General features: G+C 43.6%; 1 protein-coding gene across 4 annotated transcripts in view; it reads left to right on the plus strand.

Moving 5' to 3' along the window:
* Positions 1-3842, plus strand: part of Dcun1d4 (defective in cullin neddylation 1 domain containing 4) — a 69683-nt gene extending 65841 nt beyond the window's left edge. For 3 of the 4 annotated variants that reach the window (XM_032917113.1, XM_032917114.1, XM_032917115.1), the window contains 2 exons: positions 234-336; positions 604-3842. In XM_032917113.1, coding sequence (XP_032773004.1) covers positions 234-336; positions 604-659 — 159 coding nt within the window. In that variant the 3' untranslated portion in view covers positions 660-3842. Of the gene's footprint in view, positions 1-233; positions 337-603 lie in introns of those variants that run through there. The other variant, XR_004389485.1, reaches the window with a different exon arrangement.
* The last annotated feature ends 19464 nt before the right edge of the window (positions 3843-23306 follow it).

The raw sequence follows: 23306 nt of genomic DNA on the forward strand, positions 1-23306 counted from the left end.
AACTACGCAGTCCTCTTGCTCATTCAAGCCTTGCAGCACTGCCACCGGTTAGACGCCTCCTTACAACGATGCCGCATTGACAAGTACAGCGTTTTGAATTACTTTCTCTGACGATCTTCCTAGTTGATGCTTCAGTTGAGTTCCTGCCTGAGCTTTCTCAAGTTGGCTCATACAGAAGCTGAAAGCATCCCACTTGCTTGTGTCATTAACCACATTGCTCTCCTCCTCTTCAGCAATCGAAATATAAAGTGATAAACAAAGACCAGTGGTGCAATGTGCTGGAGTTCAGCAGGACAATAAGTCTCGACCTCAGCAACTACGATGAAGACGGAGCATGTGAGTACCGGGTGCCGAGTGAACGAGCTCTCCTTCCTCCCACAGTCCTCCCAGACATGCTCTGTACATCTTCCTCCCCAGGAAGAGCCTCTAAGCCCAGCCTGTGGTCTTTCACTGCCCCTTCCCTCTCCCCTCCCCCCCTCCCCTCCTCCCTCTCCCCTGTCCCTTCCCTCCCTGCCAGTTGAACCTTGGCCCCATGCATGTTAGCTGATGCCTGACCTCCACAACATCTCTAGGCCTCACATGGTTTATTCTTTGTCTCTCCAGGGCCAGTTTTGTTGGACGAATTTGTGGAATGGTATAAAGACAAGCAGATGTCCTAGGACCTTATGCATAGCAGCGCGAGAGTCACTGTTACCACGGTCATGTCACCCATTAGCCATAAACTGCTGTTTGTATCGAAGCGCATGCTGCTTTTCTTGCACTGTCTGCCTCTCGCAGGGGTGTTTGGTGTTTGCTATTGGATGGGCCGCTCTGCTTGATGTGTAGCATTGTTCTCTTGGAGGCTGCTCTGCAGTCCATTTTCACACTACAGATTGGTGAATTGCCAACGTCCTCACTGTGATTATGTGTATATTGCTGTTTAAATTTGTATATGTGTATAAAATGAAAAGCTTCACCTAGAGATTATTTCTGCAAAAATGTATTGTAAAAATAATTTTGTGGCATATTTTTAGTCCCCCTCCCCTTTTTTTTCAAATGAACCAGTTATACTTTATTTGGTCTCAAATGTAGAATTTCAGAAAACATTGCAACTGTCCCCATAAGCAAGTATTGACAGAATCAACCTCACTGCTTAAGAGGCCAACTTCTGGAAGAAGTAGGAGCCATGACTTTCTGTGGCATAAGCTAAATATGACTTGGTTCCCTTGGCAACTTTGATATTTTAAAGTGACAAAAGTTATAATTTATTTGAGCGCACAGACATATGACATGCTACAAAGCATTTCTAACACAAAAAGTACAGGTTTATGGGGTTTTTCCTTCCTCTTCCTCTTCCTCCTCCTTAAATTGCTCCTCATTTAAATTGAAGATTAAGTTTCCATCAATCTTTCGCTGTTTCCCGCTTTGTGTTCCTCTAGCAGTGTTTGGTCAGCTGAAGCTCTCTGTGCCACTGTGAGTAAAATGTCCCATGAGCCTCCTGGTTTGCTGGCGGCATAAGCACTTTGAACTATGGCTTGAGATTTTAGTTCTTCTTGTATGGTGTCTGTAACCCACCAGGGTTTTGGAGTTTTTTGGTTTGTTTGTTTGTTGTTGTTGTTGTTGTTTTAAACCACAAGTGAGAAGTGTTTGTTTTCTGTCTGTGTTTCTTCTGTGCTGGGCTTTCCCTGGCAACACGTCCATTGCAGGCAGTGGACTTGAAACCACCAGCATTGAGCTAACCCTGTTCATATTGGGACCTTTCTCAGAGGGGCCACTTGTCATTCCCGGAGTCACATGTACAGAGGGTGGTAGCCATTATGTGGATGAGAAACCAGAGCCAACACAGTGGTAGTTGTGCACTTGTCCTTACGTCTTATTTTTAGGGTTTGTACTTGCTCGCCTTGCCCCTCTTGCAGAAGCTTACAGTTACAAGTTTTTCCAACTATTTGGTGCTATGACTCACTCAGTCCCTGAAGTTTGTGAACACATCTGAGATTTAACCCAGTAAAGAGCCATGGCTTGTTTGCTGGGTAAATGGTGTAGTGGGATAAGATCCGCGCCTGCCCAGGCTGCTGATGACTGGAAGATGTTGGGATTATCGGCCAAAAAGAAAAAAAAAATGTCCTCTACATTAAATGTGAACCTTTAAATGGCATTAAATGATCAGAGCACACAGACAATGCTACCCCGACCACCGTCCTATAGTTCCTTTTCAGAGTGTTGCTATTTTCATATTTCTTTCCCTGATTGAACCACCAAAGACAGAAATGTTTATGTATGTACCGTGTGCGTGCATATGCAAAATCATGGTGTGATAGAATGTTTATGTATATACCGTGTACGTGCATATGCAGAATCATGGTGTGGTAGAAGGCAAATACTTGCCTTTTTCCACCAAATAATGCGGTTTGGTTTGCTGTGAAAAATAAATCAGAAGTTTGAAAAACCAACAAAACAAGCCAAGGTTTCTTCAGCATAGTTAATCATCCTTTGTCCGCAGTCTCACTTACAGATTTGTATCTGAACACAATGTAGACTTCTTGGAAAACCACAGCTATTGAGACTGCTCTGTGAAAGACATTCCAGTGCATATGGGTGTGTGACAGTGGGGACTGCTAAAGACAGGCACGGCTCTGTGGAGAAGGGTTCCTTGTCGGGTGTCCCAAGGTTACAGAATCATTCTCTCAGGGCGCTGTTCTGGAGGTAGATCAACTGTTGATCGCCTCATTGCAAGGATGGACTGTAGATGGGATTGTTTTAAATGCTGTGTGGGAATCGAGAGAATGTTTTAAACACTAAGCACAGTGGATCTGTGAATAAAGAATTGTTACCAGGGTGAGAAATTTCATTTCATCTACAGTGAGCATTTTGGTAATAGTGACTCAAGTAAGAACCACCATGATGTATACGGTATGGAAGTCCGCATTCCGGAGGGGATAACCAATATTTAGAACTCCAGATAATGTCTGGACTGCCTCAAGAAACAAACCACTGTGACGTGGCTTGCCTTTGGATTTCTCGATTTTTACAGAGCTATTTTTAAGGGGAGTCAGACACAGTAATAAGACACCTTTTCTTGAAGAATCGCCAAGTTACACAAGTTGAACGATCACCAAGAGCACTTACGGCCAGCGTAGGAAGAAGCCAGGGCGCCTTCGGTTCTCCGTACCTGAGCTCCAGCCGCCCTTCCTCCCTTCACCTGTGTTTCAGGGCGCTGCGATCGTCTTGTTGGGGTGCGCGACTTGTAGACATTTCCACTGCACCAGGTAGAAGTTACGTGGCAAGATTTGCTGGATACCCATTGTAGCCTTAGGTGCGCCTCTTTTGAAGCCTGAACTCTTGAGTTCAGTATTGATATCTGATTAGACAAACCTCTAGATTCTGGTTTAACAGATTTCTGTTGCCTCTAAGTCTCCATCCTAACCATACTTTTGAAGTTTATACAGAAAGCTTTAAGAGTTTAGTTTGTGTCCTTGGTTTTTATTTTTACAACTGCTAAAATACCTCTGTAAGCCTTATCCTTTATTCTTTCATAGTTGTATAAAATTGTATAGAATTCATTGACCAACTGAAATGTTGGGTATCTGTAAATGAGACCAAAATGTGGTTGCTTTTTTCCATAAACTGATTTCCTTCGGGCGCTGCTGTGACGTGAGCAGCAGCCAGCCTGTGACTGTGAATGCCTCGTGTCGTCAGTATTTGCATTACATTCATACAAGTGTGCAAGTCCTGTGACTCCCAGCTTAACTAAAATACTGTCATGCCATTTAATGAGCACAGCAAACTGGTTTAGGTTTTAATGGAATTGATGTAAAATGATAGCCCATAAATAAACAGATATTTGTGTTTGGTTTCCGAACTGATTCGTGGGTTCTTTGTACTCTTGGTTTCTCTGCCCAAACCATTTTTAAATTTTTCCCCCTTTTTCTCAGCCTGTTTTATTCAAAAATCTTACAGGCTCAGGGGGAAAACGCAAGAGTAACTCAATGGACAAGTATATCCCTGCTATGTAGGCAGATCTTACGGCATTTCCTGTCTGTGCGTGTGAGACAGACAGATGGACAGGTGGACACACAGGTAATACTTCATTTTCTGAATCATTTGACAGTGAATTACATATGGACAGCACTGACATTTTGGAATAAGATATACTATTATATGCAGGGATCATACTCAAGAATTTTAGCGATGCACAGAATTAAAATCTCCCTAATTATATCAATAATGGGCATTTTATTTCCCAGCCAAGGATAAGACTTTTATAAGAATATTTCCATGAAGAGCATCCTGAAAGCCTTGGCAAGGACAACTTAGACACTCGTCACATTGTGATGGCAGGATGATTTGTCTACTCTATTGGTGTTTTGCTAAACATTGATAAGTGATCATGGGCCAAGAGCTAGGCAGCAGTGACCATTTCACTCCCTTAAAGCACACTGTGCAGGAAACTGCATACCCGTCTGCTTTCCACACTGTGTCCCCTACTAGAATGTGAGTGAGGACAGTGTTTTGACCCACCCTGGGAAGGAAGTAATAGTTTCTAGTCTGACAAAGCACTGTCAGCATGTAAATTGATCTGAGAAGATCTGGATGTAAAAATGAGAAAGACCAGTATCTTAGGGTTTCCATTGCTATGAAGAGACGCCATGACTGTATTATAAAAGACAACATTTAATTGGATCTGGCTTACAGGTTCAGAGGTTCAGTCCATTATCATCAAGGTGGGAGCATGGCAGCATCCAGGTAGGCATGGTGCAGAAGGAGCTGAGAGTTCTACATCTTGTTCCAAAGGCAAACAGGAGACTTGCCTTCCGGGCAGCTAGGAGAGAGTCTCAAAGCCCACACCCACAGTGACCCACTTTCTCCAGCAAGACCATGCCTAGTCATAGTGCCACTCCCTGGGCCAAGCATATTCAAGCCACCACCCCAGGAAGTGATAGTGTTTGGAGTCTCAGAAGCTTTGGGGAGAGAGGAAATAGCAAGATGACTGAGAAATCCAAATACATACTCTTCAAATTGGTGACTGTCATTTGGCCCAAAAGCTAAGGACCAAGCCAAGGAAGTATTTTTCCAGATACCCAGGAAAGAAGATGACAAGTAGACATATTTGTATCTAAATATTGTATTTAATGATAAGTTAATGGGAAGGATCGGGGTGAACCAGGCTTCCTATAGGGCATGAGATGGGGGTATGTCCTACAGCAGAAAAGTGTATAGTATGATACCTAGTAGTAGAATCTTGGGCAGTGTCTGTCTACACGGAGAGTTAGGACATACATACATTTTTCCAGCAGTGTCATTGGACCAAGATAAATGGGAACTAAGTTACTCAGGCCTAGTCAGACCACCTGAGATGCGTTGTAGCCATGCAGAGAAGAAAGTTACAACATGGTGAATCTCAGGGACCTTTTATACCCTTTGAAATAATGAGATAGGAAAAGGATCTTGGAGTGAGATGTGGGGAAAAATCGGGGCTAAAGACAGTTTGGTGGTAGGGTACTTGCCTAGCATGAACAAGGCCTTGGTTACAGCACCACCATGATATTTCATTTTAGAGCAGTGGCTTTTGGCTTGTGGGTCGTGATCCCTTTGACAAACCTCCATCTCCCAAAATATTTACAGTATGGTTCATAAAAGTAAAATGTTTATAGTTATAAAATAGCAACAAAAAATAATTTTTATGATTGGGAGTGGGGGGTCACCACAACATGAGGAACTTATTAAAAGGTTGAAGCCTTGGGAAGGTTGAGAAGCAGTGCTCTAGAGCTTTCCAGATCGAGCACGGTGGTGTGCGCTTCTATACACCTGGGAGGCTGAGGCGGGTCTGGCCTCAGTTGCCATGAGGTTTAGGCAGGTCTGGGCTACAGTTTGAGACCCTGACTGGAATTCCCAGCACCACCACCTCCAGTGGCTCACAACCTCCTGCAACTCCAGCTTTAGGGGACTTGATGTGTTCTAGCCTCTACAGACACCAGCCCAAGCATGCACGTCGTGCACAAACACTGACAGAAAATAGTCTGTTAATAAAATATCTTCTTGGAAAAAAGATGACTATTGGGTCAAACCCAGGGCTACAGAAATGAGGAAACTTGGTACTGTGTATGATCTATTTGTGCCTAACAAAGGCAGGGTGTACTTTTTCAGAGATGTAGCACACGTGCGTGCGTGTGTGCATGTGTACGTGTGTGTCTCTGTGTGTGTTTCTTCATACTGAATTCTTCTTATATCTCCAAATCCTTATGTGAAGAATAACTTCTATGTAGATCCTAGAAAAGGGTTTCTGGTTCCACTAGAGGTCACTTGTCTTTGTAGTTCTCTCAGCAGGCAAGACAACCAATGACTCCTATGGATTCTCAGGCTTTCTGGCCCCATCCTAAGCTTGTGAGGCAGAGGACCACCCAACATGGACACACATACTACTTTTGGCAGAGGAGTTTTAATTTTTCCCTGGTTTGAATTCATTTCTGGCATTTCATCTCTAATCACTTGAACAGAAAAGAAGTTTGTTTTCAGAAGTCATGCTCTGCAGGCCACACTGAGAGTTGGAAACTGAAACAAAAACAATAGAAAGACTGAATAGAAAGATGCGAAGTTCCATCTCCCTAAGAAATGTGTTCACACTCAAAGAAATTCCTTTGAAGGCGTTCCGTGGTGAGTCTGTGCTGCGTGAAAGTCCGCTCAGCAGGCCCTAGGTGTTGGTCCCTTAATAATGTCCGTAACTGACATTTGGGGATTGACCTAGTTTGAAGTTGTAAACAAACTTGTGTTCCCCAGAAATGAAAACAGATATGAGGAGAAAGACATACTTGTTCCCTTTACTAGTGAACGGTATCCTGGAAGAGCAGGCCTGGCTTCTCAGGCCACACTATGTCTTCTTCTCTCAGCTTAGTGATTCATTTATGTTCCTTGGCCTTTGGTGGTGGTTCTGTGATGCATCCTGAGAGAGAGGCTGTAATCCTTTGACAGTATGAAGATGTGACATCACGCCTCTTGGCAGCCCTTTCTTGTGTCTCAGTGGGCATGAACCCCTTTCCACCACCTCTTCCACCTCAAGACTGATTTGCAAATTTGGCGTAGCCGTCTAAACCTTCATTGTGTAAGGCAGGCTTTCCATGTGAATTTGGTAAGAGGGTGCAAAAAGGATCAAGGAGTAGAAAGTCAACGGATAATAGAATGAGAGGGCTGAGAATAGCTCATGGACAAAAGAGTTATTTAGGCTTATAGTTCCAGAGGACTAGGAGTCTATCATGGTGAGGAGTCATGGCAGCAGGCACTCATGGTGACCAAAGCAGGAAGCTGAAAGGCCACACAGCTCTAATTACAAAAACAAAGTAGAGACTGGAAGTATGGTGAGGTTATGTAATCTCAAAGCTCACCCCTAAGCAACATGGCACCATCTAAAACCTCTCCAAGCAGCACCATCAACTGGGAATCAAGTGCTCAAATATCTGAGACTAAGGGGGACATTTCTTACTCAAACCACCACAGTAGGCATGAGCCCCCCCCCCGCAACACCACCACAGTAGACCAGCTGGCTCAGCTGAGACATCCTCAGCCCTGTAAGTAGAGGGCTAGATGGAGAAGGCAGAGGCTCTCAGAGGGCTGTGCACACTCGTGGATCTAGTTTTGCTAGCTTTGTGAAGCCTGGATGTCTACAAGCTGTGAGTTCACAGTTGAGTCTAGTCGATGGCTTACTGACTTATACATGGCAGTTCTAGGAGACCATGCTTCAGCCAGACAAGGCTCTACATGCTGGTCTCACTGATACTCTGGGACATTTTAGGAAACATACAGAGAAAATAAGGTGAAAGGGTGATACATTTAGTTTGGGGTTTCATTGTGGTTCCTGAATTTCCCTTCCCCAATGCAGGCGGAATACATACAAGCTAGAATGTCTCTTAACCCAGTTAAGTCATAGAAGCTCTTCCCCACCTGCCTCTTGGTCTTGGATTAGCTATAAATTATTTCTCTTAGCTATCTTGGTCTGATACTCATAGACCTTTTCCTTCTAGAAGGTGCTGCCCCATAATCTGGAGAGAAGAATGCCTTCCTGAGACCAAGAAGAATCTAGGCAGGTCTTGCTATGTTTCAACCCAGCCTACCAGTGCTAAGGCATTTATTTCACTCCCATCATATTCTAACGCACTTCCCCATGCCTCATTTATACCCAGCCAAATCCAAAGCACAGGAACTTCTCAATGTATGGCGGTTACTGGGGTGTGATGGTCCCGGAGGGGGCCTAACAGCTCCATACCCTGTCATTTCATTTGTGTCCCAAATAGTATAATCTGGTAAATAGGGGTGTCTCCCCCAAGCTCTTCGAACTCACACAAATTAACTCCAGGGGCAGGTATGGAAACCTCTTTAATAGCCAGCCAATGAAAAGCACCAGGAAAACTCCCAGAACTCATGACTGACATTTGGAAGTTAAGGGCTGAGCCTCAGCTATGGGATTTGGTGCTATCTCTAGGAAACAGTCAAATTGAATTATAGGACATCTAGGTGTCACTGGCTCTAATCAGTCATCTGTGTTGTAGAGAGATGTTCAGAAAAAATATTTTTCCAACACAGAGTCTAGTGTTTTTTTTTTAAGGTTAAGTCCTTTATCTGAATAACTGGGAAGCTGATATTTTTCTCCATTACTATTTGGTGGGAAGGCACAAGATACCACAAACCTCTGTCAGGAGCTACAAAGATCAGCGTGGGTAATCTCTGTGGGCTGCTTGGTTCATTTAAAGGCCACACATGCTCTTTACAGGAGTCCCCTCTTTGTTCTTACCCCAATCCAAATTTTCTTTCCTCCCTAATTTTTCCAGAATGCCATACAAATGGAATCCTATAGTAACTACACTCCTTGGTATATACTTAAATACTAGATAGAAAAACAAATACTTAAATCTGTAATGTAAACTTCCCAATTGTTAGAAGATAAAGAACTAAAAGAAGAAAAAAGTAAGGGAAGAGAATGTGGGAGGGGAGAGAGAGAGATTGAGAGATGACTTAGTGGCTGTCACAAAATTTGAATGCTGGAATTCCAACTTCTTGTATGAGGGATATTAGGAGGTATCTGGGTCATGAAAGGATTAGTATCTTTTATTTAAAAAAAAAAAAAAAGAGTCCAAAGAATATTGTTTCTGCCATTGGAGAAATGGAGGGAAGTTGGCAGTGCCGTCTGGAGAAGTCTCCATAGACTCTTGACTGTGCCAATATTCTGACCTTGGACTTGCTGTCTACAGAGCTCTGAGAAGTGCACTTCTATTTCTTATGAGGTTCCTGGTTGATTGTACTTTGTTATAGATGCCATAATTGATAAGCCTGGCACACACACACACACACACACACACACACACACACACACACACACACACACACACACACACGGTGGCAATGGGAGGAAATACTGGGACAATTACAGCCTTGGTGACTATAACGTCGCGTGGAAGACTGACATTTATAAACTGCCTTTCACTATTACCATACTGCGTTCCCTTTGCCCTGAGCAAGCATGTCAGCTGGCCATAGTTATTCACCAGGATGAATGGGCCAGCCAGACCTTCGCCCTTGAAGCCTTAGGAGTTTTTCCTAAATTGGGCCACCGTAGTTTCCTTTGTTCTTCTTCCTTTTTAAAATGTATTTTATTTTGTTTTAAGATAAGGTCCCACGTAGGCTACTTTGGCCTTAAACTCACTATGTGGCAGGAAATGACTTGGAACTTGTGATCCTTCTGCCTCTAAGGGCTGGGATTTTAAGCATGCACCATCACGCCCACTTTATGTTGGGCTGCGGATTGAACTCAGGGCTTTGCACATGCTCTTCCAGGTGAGCTACAGCCCCAGATCCTTTCTCACGAGACATAATGCCCACAGGAGCTCCTGTCTTTTCCTTCTACGTGGAGTTTCTCTCTGCACTTACGGCGTGCCTCCCTCACTAACAGCGGCACGCGCACAGCATGGCTTGAAACCAGGAAACTCACCTCACAGAAAAATAAATGAATGCAGCCATGAGCCGTACCCAGAACTGGCTGAATGTGTTCCCACCATAGAGAAATGAGCACAGTTTCTCCTTGACAGGATTGGTGTCCCTAAACCACCTGTAATCCCTTTTGTTAGTTCACAGGTATGACCGTTCTAAGAAGGCCAGCAGCAGCCTAAACTTCCAGCTCAATACAGCTACTGTTCTACCCTCTGGTGGAAACATCCTCCTTTGGGCACCAAGATGTCTTGGCCGGCAGAGCAAAGGCCACAGACTGAGGAAGTACATTTTGCAAGTGACTCACAACAGATGATAACGAATGGTGCCACTCCCGTTCCCACCTCATGAATCCAGGCTTTCAGAAAATAGCACACCTGATTCAGGGCATGTACGGCCTTGTGGAGATTCTTGTCCCAGCTTTGCAAAGTATTGCTATCTTGTGAGTTTCTATTATGCCAGCTACCTTAAGATGGTGGGAACATAATCAGTGAGTCCCTTGAGCATGGCCCGTGGCTGCACTTGCCTTGCGGTGGAGTGAGTTTCTTGATTGTGGCATGTAGTTGCTGCTGAGAGTAAGTTCACAGTGGGAGTTTGACTGAATATGCTGCGTGTAAGGAAGGCAAATCCACGTTCAGAGTCAGGTGTCTAATCAGATAGGACAAAACATTGTCCTGTCCGGGATGGAAGCTGTTCAGTGCAATCCAGCCGCTGTGAGAGAGCTCACTGATCACCCCGGAAGAGTGGTTCTTACGGTGCTTCAGTTGTTAGTCCGGTGCTGGCACACTGACCACCCAGCAATGATCTTAACCAGATCGACCTTGGTTGCTAAGCCTGATTGCCATGTCTGCTCCCACAGTCCTTTGTTCATGAACCAACTGAACAATGACAAGACTGTCTGGCAATAAAGACTGGCTGATGTCCACAGGGAAGATCAACTATCAGTTGATTAGTCAGGTCTTCCTCTGTTGGGAACACCTTTTGGTGAGCATTCATACAGGATGTACAGAAGTTGGGTTTGCCCATCCTTTTCTTTGTCTCCAATTTTACAGTCTTGTTTATCCCAACTCTCTGATCATCCAGCCAAGATATTAGTCACAGTTCATGTATATCAATGTCTGGCAGTCCTCTGTTTTGAGGAGCTGGGAGGATGTCCCTTCACTACTGTCCTTCAGAGATGTTCCAGGAAGGGCCATGGGGCTGCAGCCACCTTCTTTAAGGTGGTCCCTACATATCACAAGGAGCCATTTATAATGAACACCTAAATCTCTATTCTGTTGTCAGTAGGTAGCGAGGGAATTAATCCCTGCTCCTGGTCCCAGGAGCAGCTGGGATAGAGAAAACAGCATAGCACGATAGAGACCCAGAACCATTATATAAACCTTTCTTTATATGATTTATGAATGCTTTCTAGGCCTGCTCAGGCCTGGTCTCATACACTCACTCCCCTTCTGCTTGATGATGAAGTACTGAAGTGCACTTAACTTTATGGTCTAGAGGATCAGCCTACACCCAGCTCATGATGGGCAGTTCAGGTCTCATAGTAATTTAGTGCCTGTGGTCAAGCACTTAGTGTTTGCTCAGGCCCAATAACTGCGGAAGATATAAGGTGGATCTCAACTCAAAAGATTCCGATGAAGGTGGATCATCCTACTTCAAGTCAATCAAGAAAATCCTCCACAGGAGTACCCAGGTGCTTGAGTTTTGGTTAATTCCAGATGTAGTCAAGTTGATAACTGAGAATAGCCGTCTCACTGGGTCATGAACAGTCAAAGAAGCAGAACAGCCTACAGTGTCCTAAACATTACAAACATTACAGACATCTTCTTGTATTCTGGACCCTACTCACTCAAAATCTTTGACCCTGAAAGTCTGAAAGTTGATCAGTGGCTATGATAATGACCTTTATTTTAGATCTCCTTTCACTTCCCCACTCCTAGCTGCACACCTCCTCCCAAGGAACCACACCTCCTCTGACAAGGCTACACCTCCTCCCATGAGGCCACACCTTCTAATCCTTCCGAACAGTTCATCAACTGGGGACTAGGCATGCAAATATGGGTGCTTATGGATGTCATTCTCATTCAAACCACTCTACTTAAGAAAAAAGATGTGATAGGGCCTCTGGGAACAGGAAGATAGGGACACTCATTGCTGCAGTCCAGACACCGCCCGGATCTGAAGGGACCCAGTCAAACAGCTCCCTGCACCCAAATCCCGTGGGAGGAAGAGTTAGACCTTCAGAGGGGCAGACATGCCTGGGAAGCCAGAGGAGACTACTCTCTGCCCACATTTCTGACGCCAGAGGAAAATGCCTAGCGCCATCTGGGCCCCCTGTGCACAGGGTCCCAAGCGAAGGAGGGGCAGGCCCTTCTGGTTGCTGCCCTCATGGAGAGCTGAAACCCGGATCTGAGAAGTGACTCCAGGCCCGAGACCAGAGGCAAGACCAACTTTCTGCTCCAAGTGACCTTCCTGATGGACTCAGTACAAATGCCCACAGGAACACCTGAAGACCAGTAGACAGGAACGACTATACCCCTGAAAGCAGAACACTCTGTTCCCATAACTGGCTGAAAGAGAACAGGAAAACAGGTCTACAGCACTCCTGACACAAAGGCCTATAGGACATTCTAACCACTGTCAGAAATAGCAGAACAAGGTAACACCAGAGACAACGTGATGGCAAGAGGCAAGCACAGGAACCCAAGCAACAGAAACCAAGACTACTTGACATCATCAGAGCCCAATTCTCCCACCAAAGCAAACACTGAATATCCAAGCACACCAGAAAAGCAAGATCTAGATTTAAAATCATATTTGATCATGATGCTGGAGGACTTCAAGAAAGACATAAAGAACTCCCTTAGAGAAATGCAGGAAAACACAAATAAACAAGCAGAAGCCTATAGAGAGGAAATGCAAAAATTCCTGAATGAATTACAGGAAAACACAATCAAACAGGTGAAGGAATTAAAAGTGGAAATAGAAGCAATAAAGAAAGAACACAGGGAAACAACCCTGGATATAGAAAACCAAAGGAAGAGACAAGGAGCTGTAGATACAAGCATCAATGCAAGAGATAGAAGAGAGAATCTCAGGAGCAGAAGATTCCATAGAAATCATCGACACAACTGTCAAAGATAATGTAAAACTGAAAAAGATACTGGCCCAAAACATACAGGAAATTCAGGACACAATGAGAAGATCAACCTAAGGATAATAGGTAATAGAAGAGAGTGAAGACTCCCAACTCAAAGGACCAGTAAATATATTCAACAAAATCATAGAAGAAAACTTCCCTAACCTAAAGAAAGAGATGCTCATAAACATACAAGAAACCTACAGAACTCCAAATAGATTGGACCAGAAAAGAAACTCCTCCTGTCACATAATAGTCAAAACACCAAATGCACAAAACAAAGAAAGAATATTAAAAGCAGTGAGGGAAAAAGGTCAAGTAACATATAAAGGCAGACCTATCAGAATTACACCAGACTTCTCACCAGAGACTATGAAATTCAAAAGATCCTGGAAAGATGTCATACAGACCCTAAGAGAACACAAATGCCAGCCCAGGTTACTGTGTCCAGCAAAGCTCTCAATTAACATAGATGGAGAAACCAAGGTATTCCATGACAAAACCAAATTTACACAATATCTTTCTACAAATCCAACGCTACAAAGGATAATAAATGGTAAAACCCAACACAAGGAGGCAAGGTACACCCTAGACAAAGCAAGAAACTAATTGTTTTGCAACAAAACAAAGAGAAGACAAGCACAAACATAATCTCACATCCAAACACGAATATAAGAGGAAAACAATCACTATTCCTTAATATCTCTCAACATCAATGGTCTCAACTCCCCAATAAAAAGACATAGATTAACAAACTGGATACGCAATGAGGACCCTGCATTCTGCTGCCTACAGGAAACACACCTCAGAGACAAAGACAGACACTACCTCAGAGTGAAAGGCTGGAAAACAACTTTCCAAGTAAATGGTCTGAATAAGCAAGCTGGAGTAGCCATTCTAATATTGAATAAAATCTATTTTCAAACAAAAGTCATCAAAAAAGATAAAGAAGGACACTTCATATTCATCAAAGGAAAAATCCACCAAGATGAACTCTCAATCCTAAATATCTATGCTCCAAATACAAGGGCACCTACATACATAAAAGAAACCTTACTAAAGCTCAAAGCACATATTGCACCTCACACAATAATAGTAGGAGATTTCAACACCCCACTCTCATCAATGGACAGATCATGGAAACAGAAATTAAACAGAAACATAGACAGACTAAGAGAAGTCATGAACAAAATGGACTTAACAGATATTTATAGAACATTATATCCTAAAACAAAAGGATATACCTTCTTCTCACCACCTCATGGTACTTTCTCCAAAATTGACCATATAATAAGTCATAAAACAGGCCTCAACAGATACAGAAAGATAGAAATAATCCCATGCGTCCTATCAGACCATCACGGGCTAAAGCTGGTCTTCAATAACAGTAAGGAAAGAACACCCACATATACATGGAAGTTGAATAATGCTTTACTCCATGATAACCTGGTAAAGGAAGAAATAAAGAAAGAAATTAAAGACTTCTTAGAATTTAATGAAAATGAAGGTACAACATACCCAAACTTATGCAACACAATGAAAGTTGTGCTAAGAGGAAAACTCATAGCTCTGAGTGCCTGCAGAAAGAAACAGGAGAGAGCATATATCAGAGCTTGACAGCACACCTAAAAGCTCTAGAACAAAAAGAAGCAAATACACCCAGGAGGAGTAGAAGGCAGGAAATAATCAAATTCAGAGCTGAAATCAACCAAATAGAAACAAAAAGGACCATAGAAAGAATCAACAGAACCAAAAGCTGGTTCTTTGAGAAAATCAACAAGAGAGATAAACCCTTAGCCAGACTAACCAGAGGACACAGAGAGTGTGTCCAAATTAACAAAATCAGAAATGAAAAGGGAGGCATAACAACAGAATCAGAGGAAATTAAAAAAAAAATCATCAGATCCTACTACAAAAGCCTATATTCAACAAAACTGGAAAATCTGGAGGAAATGGACAATTTCCTAGACAGATACCACGCACCCAAGTTAAATCAGGAACAAATAAACCATTTAAACAACCCCATAACTCCTAAAGAAATAGAAGCAGTCATTAAAAGTCTCCTAACCAAAAGGAGCCCAGGTCCAGATGGGTTCAGTGCAGAATTCTATCAGACCTTCATAGAAGACCTCATACCAATACTATCCAAACTATTCCACAAAATTAAAACAGATGGAGCACTACCGAATTCCTTCTATGAAGCCACAATTACTCTTATACCCAAACCACACAAAGACGCAACAAAGAAAGAGAACTTCAGACCAATTTTCTTTATGAATATCGACGCAAAGATACTCAATAAAATTCTTGCAAACTGAATCCAAGAGCACATCAAAACAATCATCCACCATGATCAAGTAGGCTTCATTCCAGGGATGCAGGGATGGTTTAATATATGGAAAACCATCAACGTGATCCACTATATAAGCAAACTGAAAGATAAATACCACATGATCATTTCAGTAGATGCTGAGAAAGCATTTGACAAAATTCAGCACCCTTTCATGATAAAAGGGAATTCAAGGACCATAGCTAAACATAGTAAAAGCCATATACAGCAAACCAGTGGCTAACATTAAACTAAGTGGAGAGAAACTTGAAGCAATCCCACTAAAATCAGGGCACTAGACAAGGCTGCCCACTCTCTCCCTACTTATTCAATATAGTTCTCGAAGTCCTAGTCAGAGCAATCAGACAACAAAAGGACATCAAAGGGATACAGATCGGAAAGGAAGAAGTCAAAATATCACTATTTGCAGTTGATATGATTGTATACTTTAGTGATCCCAAAAATTCAACCAGAGAACTACTAAACCTGATATAAACACCTTCAGCAAAGTGGCTGGGTATAAAATTAACTCAAATAAATCAGTAGCCTTCCCCTACACAAAAGAGAAACAAGCCGAGAAAGAAATTAGGGAAAGGACACCCTTCATAATAGTCCCAAATGATATAAAATACCTCGGTGTGACTTTAACCAAGCAAGTGAAAGATCTGTATGATAAGAATTTCAAGCCTCTGAAGAAAGAAATTGAAGAAGATCTCAGAAGATAGAAAGATTTCCCATGCTCATGGATTGGCAGGATTAATATAGTAAAAATGGCCATTTTACCAAAAGCGATCTACAGATTCAATGCAATCCCCATCAAAATTCCAACCCAATTCTTCATAGAGTTAGACAGAACAATTTGCAAATTCATCTGGAATAACAAAAAACCCAGAATTGCTAAAACTATCCTCAATAATAAAAGGACTTCCGGGGGAATCACTATCCCTGAACACAAGCAGTATTACAGAAGAATAGTGATTAAAACTGCATGATATTTGTACAGAGACAGACAGATAGACCAGTAGAATAGAATTGAAGACCCAGAAGTGAACCCACACACCTATGGTCACTTGATTTTTGACAAAGGAGTCAAATCCATCCAATGGAAAAAGATAGCATTTTCAGCAAATGGTGCTGGTTCAACTGGTGGTCATGTAGACTGGTTCAGCATGTAGAAGAATGCAGATTGATCCATTCTTATCACCCTATACAAAGCTTAAGTCCAAATGGATCAAGACTTCCACATCAAACCAGATACACTCAAACTAATAGAAGAAAAAGTGTGGAAGAACCTCGAACACATGGGCGCTGGAGAAAATTTCCTGAACAAAACACCGATGGCTTATGCTCTAAGATCAAGAATCGACAAATGGGATCTCATAAAACTGCAAGGTTCTGTAAGGCAAAGGACACTGTTGTTAGGACAAAACCGCAAGCAACAGATTGGGAAAAGATCTTTACCAATCCTACAACTGATAGAGATCTTATATCCAAAATATACAAAGAACTCAAGAAGTTAAACCGCAGGGAGACAAATAACCCTATTAAAAATGGGGTTCAGAGCTAAACAAGGAATTCACAGCTAAGGAACGCTGAATGGCTGAGAAACACCTAAAGAAATGTTCAACATCTTTAGTCATAAGGGAAATGCAAATCAAAACAACTCTGAGATTTCACCTCACACCAGTGAGAATAGCTAAGATCAAAAACTCAGGTGACAGCAAATGCTGGCAAGGATGTGGAGAAAGAGGAACACTCCTCCATTGTTGGTGGGGTTGCAGACTGGTACAACCATTCTGGAAATCAGTCTGGAAGTTCCTCAGAAGATTGAACATTGAACTACCTAAAGACCCAGCTATACCTCTCTTGGGCATATACCCAAAAGATACCCCAACATATAACAAAGATACATGCTGTTCATAGCAGCCTCATTTATAATAGCCAGAAGCTGGAAAGAACTCAGATGCCCTTCAACAGAGGAATGGATGCAGAAAATGTGGTACATCTACACAATGGAATACTACTCAGCTATCAAAAACAATGACTTTACAAAATTCATAGGCAAATGGATGGAATTTGAAAATATCATCCTGAGTGAGGTAACCCAATCACAGAAAAACACACATGGTATGCATTCATTGATAAGTGGCTATTAGCCCAAATGCTCGAATTACCCTAGATGCACAGAACACATGAAACTCAATAAGAATGACCAAAACGTGAATGGTTCACTCCTTCTTTAAAAGGGGAACATGAATACCCTTGGGAGGGAATAGGGAGGCAAAGTGTAGAACAGAGGCAGAAGGAACACCCATTCAGAGCCTGCCCCACATGTGGCCCATACATATAGAGCCACCAATCTAGATAAGATGGATGAAGCAAAGAAGTGCAGGCTGACAGGAACTGGATGTAGATCTCTCCTGAGAGACACAGCCAGAATACAGCAAATACAGATGCGAATGCCAGCAGCAAACCACTGAACTGAGAATGGGACCCCCGTTGAAGGAATCAGAGAAAGGACTGAAAGAGCTTGAAGGGGCTTGAGACCCCATATGAACAACCAGAGCTTCCAGGGACTAAGCCACTACCTAAAGACTATACATGGACTGACCCTGGACTCTGACCTCATAGGTAGCAATGAATATCCTAGTAAGAGCACCAGTGGAAGGGGAAGCCCTGGGTCCTGCTAAGACTGATCCCCCAGTGAACGTGATTGTTGGGGGGAGGGCGGCAATGCGGGGAGTGTGGGGAGGGGAACACCCAAATAAAAGGGGAAGGGAAGGGGTTAGGGGGATGTTTGCCCGGAAACCGGGAAAGGGAATAACATTCGAAATGTAAATAAGAAATACTCAAGTTAATAAAGATGGAGAAAAAGAAAAGAAAAAAGAAAAAAGATGTCATGCTCTGGTCCTTTTGACCCATATGTAAGATCCACATGGTGATGGAGAATAAGTTTCACTCAGGAATTCTGAACTCCCCAATCTTCCTTATGCTCAACTCTCTTTATTGTTCAAATCTCAGGCAGAGTGGAGGAAGTTATGGCCTCGTCAAAGATGAAGGCCATCAGAGAATGTCATGTGCTTCACAGTGGACAGCCCTTTTTCACAAACACTAGTTACTTAGGCTGAGCATGTGTGCCTTCTTGTATAAGAACAGATCATATACAGCATTGGATCTACAGTTCCAGAAAACTCTTGAGAAAAGTCACCAGGTGTGACAGTCATCACAACAGTCAACAGTAAGTCCCTCTTGTTATGAAAGTGAAAAGGGGCCCCAGAAACAAGACCAATTCTTATTCTAAAATGGCTTTTGTTCTGCTTCCAAAAGTGGCTAAATTGCTTGAGTCAGTACCTGTTAAGAATAATTATAAAATTTAAGCGTAGTAGTAGTAGTAGTAGTAATAGTAGTAGTAGTAGTAATAGTAGTAGTAGTAGTAGTAGTAGAAGAAGAAGAAGAAGAAGAAGAAGAAGAAGAAGAAGAAGAAGAAGAAGAAGAAGAAGAAGAAGAAGAAGAAGAAATTGCCAAGCTACTAAGAAAATAAATATCCAGGCAGCAAACATCTGGAAGAAGAAAAAATCTGAGGTGTTCCTAGTATATGAGGTCGCTTTTTCTCCTGTAGGAAGTTGTCAGGTCCAAAACTGAACCCAGAGGCTGGGGTCCTCAGGAGACCTCTAGACAGTACCACTGGGGGACAGTAAAGAAAGATCAAGATCACACTGGCCAGACAGAGAAGGTTTGGTAAGCCTTCAGATGTGTGAAGAGGGATCTGAAAAGCCAAGAGCTCCCAGTAAGGACACGACAAAAATAGACCTATAACCAGAGGCTAACAACTCAATCCTAAACGGGCACACTCCCTGCTGGGACTCGGGTGGGCGCTCCAGCCTAACTGCCTGCCACAACCAGAAGTAAAGACTCTCTGGAAAAATCCATTATCCATCAGCGGCGACACAGACGTAAAGTTTGCCCTCACTAGTGAAAGACTCACATTGAAGACGAGATGCATTTGAACTTCAGTAGCGCTAGTAGGTAAAAAGAAAAGCAAACCAGGAAGTCTAATGACAGGGCCAGAGTTCATTTCCTGTAACCTCAGACATGGTTTCCTCCATGTCGGCTGAGATTTCACCCAAGGGTTACCATTTGTCTCGTTTGAATATTCCCTCTCTTCTTCCTGCTGTGGATGACTGGCCCAGGGTGCGTGCCCATCTCAGAGGAACCGTAATACGCCGTCCCAAACTCAGTGATGACTTAGCTTGTCATTTTATTTTTCCAACTTCCAATAGTATAAAAGCAATACACACTTAGTGGAAAACACCTTATTTTGACTTTGAATTTTTATATTTCCAGGGGCTTGTGATATAGAGGACAATATACTCTTAAGACAGTGGGCAAAGGACTACAACTTGCAACAGTAAACAATGACCACACAGTAAAACAGACCAAAGGGAAGCCTCAAACACTGAGTATAAATCCTGTCCAGGCCTCTGACTCATCCCTGATCTACACAGAGGTGTACTCGTGTGTTCGGAGGACGGGGTGGCGGAACCGAAGTCACATTGGAGTGTCCAATCTGAAGAACGTGGTGTGTGGGGAAGGACTGAAAGGCACACATAAACACAACAGGAGAGAGGGTGGGGGAGGCCCCTGAATAAATTGGGAAGAGGGACAAGTTGCAATAAAAGACTTTCCTCTGTAGGCCTCCCCACCTACTTTCTTTTGGTCCGAGCATTTTTAGCTTCTATTGGCCTGTGTGCTTGGGTATGTGAAATAAATGAATGTCTACTTTTCGCTCTGGTGTCTCTCATGAGCCGCTGGGCCAGTGCAGGAATGTGCCTTAGATTTGGACACTGTCTTAGTTAGGGTTTTACTGCTGTGGACAGACAGCGTGACTCTTATAAAGGACAACATTTATTTGGGGCTGGCTTGCTGGTTCTGAGGTTCAGTCCATTATCATCATGGCGGGAAGCATGGCAGAGTCTAGGCAGGCATGGGGTTGGAGGAGTTGAGAGGTCTACATCTTGATCTGAAGGCAAACAGGGGAAGACTGACTCCTCAGGCAGCTAGGAGGATGGTCTCTCAAAGCCCACTGCAACAGTGACACACTTCCTCCAACAAGGCCACACCTCCTAATAGGGCCACTCCCTGGGCCTAGCATATTCAGACCACCACAGACACTTTCCCCCACATCTAAACAACAAGAACATTCTCTACCTCCAAAGCTTTACACCCACTAGATTGGACCTCCTCTTATGGTAGGTGAAAGCTTCTTCAAATGTTTGTCTAAGAAACAAAATGGACGGTACACAGGGGGTTGGTGGCCAATGGAATGTCACCGGATCATTTTGACTCACTTCCGCACGTGACTCTGAGTTTCTGGAAATGTTTGCTTAGAGAAAGTTCTATGAGAGGACTTATCTATAAACAGGACCTGGCTCAGACTCGGGGTGCCAGGCTGGCTGAGATCTCTGCTTCCAACCCAGGTAACGGTTGGGCATCACCCGATAGCTGAGCATTACCTCCGATAGCTGAGCATTACCTCGCTGGAATGAAGTGTGGACGAAGCCACACACACTCCTGGAAACATTGCCCAAGGGTGAGCTCAGCACTTTCGGCTCCTGCTACTTATGGCTCATGTCATGCAACTTAATGATAAAACAATTAGTTTTGAGGCCATTTTCTCTTCCAGTCGTCAGGCTGATGAAGCAGAGGTTTAGAAACGCCAAGTATACAAGAGTCTGGAATCGAGCGACTCGTAACATTGGTTTCTTGGACAGGAGCTGACACAGATTCTCTCAGTGATTTGGGCTCTGTTCTGCTACAGATGGAATCAAAGGTGGGTTCCCATCTCGGTGAGAGCAAAGCTCACATCCGAGACAAAAATGAGCAGAGAAAGATTTCTGTCCAGGGCTTCCCTCCAACCAAGGCAGCCTGTTTCATTCAGGGGCCCTCCACATGTTCCTAAGGGGCTCATCCATTCCTGAGCGTACTCAGATTAAGGTCATGGAGATTAAAGCAAGGACGGGACATTAAAGAGTTGGGCATGCTCAGGGTTCATGCTATAAAGTTTACCTCCAATAAATGAAAGGGCTCTTGGAAGGCCAACACAGGAGTCTGACCCTGAAGGCCTTAGTGGCTGACGATGACCCAAGCAGAAGCTGTGAACCATAATGTGTAACTGAGACCCTTTGCTTCCTATGAGTGACTTAGTGATAAATGCGATTTTCTGTCCCTTCCACACCTTGACCATCATTTTATCAGAGTAATGCGAACGTGGCTCCAGGAATTGCATAATTCACCGAGGCTTGCAGGGAAAGCCCGAAGCCCTGCGCACCACCAATCTCAGCTTGGTCCACTGCCTATTTTAATATCCAAGAGCTTTCTCTTCGTAGTTGCTCATCTGTTCTCCAATGTATGTTTCCCACTGCTTAATTTTACTCAGTCGGTTTATTGTGGGCAACGTTTGGGGACTTTATGGGAAGTGACGAGCTGCCAGAAATATCTTTAAATTCAGCTATTTTTGAGTCTGTTAGACGACCTAGACTGCAAGGCCAACAGCTGACTGGAAATCCAAGGAAGGCAGGTGTCTTAGTTAGGGTTTTACTGCCGTGAACAGATACCGACACCATGGCAAGTCTTATAAGGACAACATTTAATTGGGGCTGGTTTACAGGTCCAGAGGTTCAGTCCATTATCATCAAGGTGGGAGCATGGAGGCATCCAGACAGGCATGGTGCAGGAGGAGCTGAGAATTCATCTTCATCTGAAGGCTGCTAGCAGAATACTGACTTCCAGGAAGCTAGGATGAGAATCTTAAGCCCACACCCACAGTGACACACCTACTCCAACAAGGCCAGACCTCCCCAGAATGCCACTCCCTAGGCAAAGCCTATACAAACCATCACAGTGGGTATTTCTGAAGAGGAAAAGGCCATAAACAGAGCAGCTGCTTCTACGCCATTCAAACCTGTAAGAACACCACCAAGGTATCCAATACAACATGGAAGCGTGAGTTTGAGCTAGTAGAATTTCAGAGGTCACGGGAGAGCTGCCCGGCTGGCGTTCTCACTGGACTCCACCAAACACTCACCAGATAGTATGCAGCAGTGGAGGAACGGTCTGTGCCATGGCCAAGGAACTCAGAGAGGGAGTCAGCCTCCCCTATAGTTAGCTACTGAGAGAGGTGTCACTTTATCCTTCAGGCAGCTTATGGTAACAGGACCCTGAAGGGGTCAGAGATGACAGCATCATATTCTTAACATTCAGTCAGACCACATGGAGCTTGCCTCTCGCAACAGGGTGCAGACATAGTCTCCACAGACTTGCCTCAGAGCTCTTTAGGGCCAGAGTTGTCTAATAGACATCTGGGTAGCAGCCATCTCAAGTGTCATTTGAAGTAGGCTATGGGTCTCAAGCAGGAGAGGCGGGACCTTTACTTGTGGCCAGTTTTCTGAATGAGGTATGAGACGAATAACTAGGGGAGGGTCAGTCTTGCTGCCCTTCAGTCTTGGGAGCGTCTCTTCTTTACCGTCCTGCACGAGGGGATAACACAACTATAGGTTTGGCTTGTGTACTGTATGGAGTGGAGTCCTGAGAGGTCAGAGTTAAGTTGTGTGACTGTTTTCAGTCTGTGTGTACCTGTGGTTTATGCTGGGGAGCTAGCGACTGTTCACTCACACAAACAACGTGCAATCTTTTTGCGGAGCATTGACTCTCCCAATGGAGCATACTGTTGTCTTACAAGATGGAGTCACTCAGGACAAAGCACAGCTATATGACGTAAAGAAGCTCAGTTGGGAGCACCATTTAATCTTCACAATGAGCAAAATATTTGCTCCGTAGAGGCAGCAATAAGCTTGATGGGAATGTTTCTTGTTATTGGTGTTTTATTTGCAA

Source organism: Rattus rattus, chromosome 11 (genome assembly GCF_011064425.1).
Source record: "Rattus rattus isolate New Zealand chromosome 11, Rrattus_CSIRO_v1, whole genome shotgun sequence".
Taxonomy (NCBI): domain Eukaryota; kingdom Metazoa; phylum Chordata; class Mammalia; order Rodentia; family Muridae; genus Rattus; species Rattus rattus.